General features: G+C 53.6%; 1 protein-coding gene across 1 annotated transcript; it reads right to left on the bottom strand.

Annotated features, from left to right (window-relative positions):
• Positions 1-289: 289 nt before the first annotated feature.
• On the bottom strand, positions 290-1,735 carry pou4f3 (POU class 4 homeobox 3). The gene is made up of 2 exons (XM_034550631.1): positions 1,616-1,735; positions 290-1,225 (listed from the first exon to the last, which is right to left on the bottom strand). The coding sequence occupies exons 1-2, from the start codon at positions 1,733-1,735 to the stop codon at positions 290-292; spliced, it is 1,056 nt and encodes a 351-aa protein (XP_034406522.1).
• Positions 1,736-2,259: the final 524 nt, after the last annotated feature.

Below are 2,259 nucleotides of genomic sequence, written 5' to 3'. Positions count from 1 at the left end.
GCAAGATACACGATCAACAACATTAAAATCACCCTGCTCACAGATCTATAACACAATAATGTATGAGTGCCATATTAATAAGTAAATCGAGAGGGGAGGGAAAGTGCAACAACGAAGAGTGAGTGACACGAAATGAAAAACAAAACAAAAAGGGAAAAGTCTTTGTGGAGATAATCCCAGACGAGACGTGAAGAGCTGTTGATGAATCCCTGTTAGTTATGCTACTTAGGCTATTATTAATCACTCGATCAAAAATGTAGTAGGCTATTTTATTCATGATGTGTGAAACTCAGTGCACCGCGGAGTATTTCATTCGTTTCTGTTTCTGCCGCTGGTTACAAAACCACACTCGGACCACGTTCTTTTTCAGGTCCAGTTTTTCGGCGATGGCCGCAATTTTTTCCGAGGAAGGCCGAGGCTGGATGGCAAAGTAAGCCTCCAAAGAGCGCTTCTCCGGCGCGGCGATGGAGGTGCGCTTTCTTTTCCTCTCGTTCCCGTTGAAAAGGTCCGGCTTGGTGCTTTTCTCTCGGTACGCAGCCTCTGCTTCCTCCAGCCAGGCCTGGAGAACCGGCTTGAGCGCTATCATGTTGTTGTGGGACAAAGTGAGGGACTCGAACCTGCAGATGGTGCTCTGACTCAAGGACCCCACTCCGGGGATCTTGAGGTTGGCCAGTGCCGACCCGACGTCTGCCTGGGTCACCCCGAGTTTGATCCTTCTCTGCTTGAACCGCTCGGCAAAGGCTTCCAGCTCCCGGGGATCCGACTCCACGTCGTTGACGCATGCCATGCCGCCGTGCACGGACAGAGAGTGAGGGTGGGCCATGTTGGCAATCGCCTGGTGCAGCTGCCCCATGGTCTGCAGGTGGTGGTGAGGGTGCTGGTGGTGGTGCGCCGACGTTGTCATCCCGGGAGGCTCCGGAGCGCCCATCCCGGTCATGGACAGGCTGGTGGAGAGGTGGTCCAGGAGGTCCCCGGCCTCCAGGGTCTGTCCGAGGTGGTGGTGATGGTGGTGGGAGGCGATGGCGGAGGGGACGTGGGAGATGGGCACCGTGGTGGAGGAAGAAGAGGATGCTGAGGTGCAGGGGACACTGCTCATGGTATGGTAAGTCACGTCTGGTTTGAACGGGTGACTCTTGCCGTGAGAGACAATGCTGTCAGCAGCTGCCAGAGCCTCTGCCCGTGCCAGCAGGCTCTCATCAAAGCCTCCGAATATATTGCCCTGCAGCTGCAAGCAAGAGTGCGCATACTGGAGTCAGTGGGGAATTCTGTCAGGCAGCTCTCAGGATCTAAAAAACATTTTCCAAAGGCAAGCAGCACCGAGGAAAGGAGAGAACCCTCCTCAAAGCGCAGGTCATAAAAATTAATATGAAAGCAAGAGCACTGCTTGAAAAGACATGTGGATGAGAGAGGGGAAGGGGGGGTGGGTGGGATGGAGAGACGAGGGACACAGTCAGGGGGGGGGGGGGGGGGGGGGGGGGGGGGGGAGAGAGAGAGAGAAAGAGATAGTGGATAGAACAAAGTCCTGTCAAATCAACTTTACAGACATTCCCAGTGTGATATTTTCCCTCCTCTCCCCCATATACGCCACAGCCTTTCTCCCCTGACCCGAACGTACCTGCGGGGCGGGCAGACAGACTCTGCGCATGCCCTCCGAGCCTGAGTGCAGGCCGGGATACTTGGGCTCGTGCAGAGCCGGGTGCATGGAGAAATGCTGTTTGCCGTTCATGGTCATCATCCTCCTCCCTTCGAGCACCTCGCAAGCAGTGTGGCCCCTGACATGAAATCCGGGGAGCGGACAGCCACAGAGCTCCTCTGCTCTGCTTCACCAGACTGAGCTGTTAACATCGACAGCGCCTCCCGGCATCCCTCTCTCCCTCCCCTCCTCCCCCTCCTCCTCTTTCAGCCTCCATCTCCTCCTTCCCTCCCACCTGCTCAGTTTACAAGTTGAAAAATGTTGGCTTCTGTGCGCAAGCGCCAAATGAACCCAAACATCACACTTTATATTTCTAATAAAACGTGTTTTTGTGGTGATGTCGTTGTTGTGTTTTAGCAGTTTGACTGATGAGGATATTGGGCGTGACACAAATGAAACCATCGCACTACGATGGGCCAATTGATTCAGCACCACGGACAGCGCTGCACCGCTGAGAATAGTGCACGCTGCTCCAGCGCTGTCCATGGTGCTGACAGTGTTCCCTTTATAATGACATATAACAGATAAATAGCATAAACATACAATATAAAGCACATCAATTAATT

This window comes from Cyclopterus lumpus, chromosome 14, assembly GCF_009769545.1.
Source record: "Cyclopterus lumpus isolate fCycLum1 chromosome 14, fCycLum1.pri, whole genome shotgun sequence".
Classification (NCBI taxonomy): Eukaryota; Metazoa; Chordata; class Actinopteri; order Perciformes; family Cyclopteridae; genus Cyclopterus; species Cyclopterus lumpus.
The sequence above is the reverse complement of the archived record's forward strand: the minus strand, read 5'-3'. Positions and strand labels throughout refer to the sequence as shown.

What these genes read in the sequence shown, in the direction of transcription:
- pou4f3 (XM_034550631.1), bottom strand. Translation starts at nt 1,735, where the DNA reads ATGATGACCATGAACGGCAAACAGCATTTCTCCATGCACCCGGCTCTG. An exon ending in TCTGTCTGCCCGCCCCGCAG is followed by an intron (nt 1,226 to 1,615) that starts GTACGTTCGGGT and finishes TCTTGCTTGCAG; the next exon opens with CTGCAGGGCAATATATTCGG.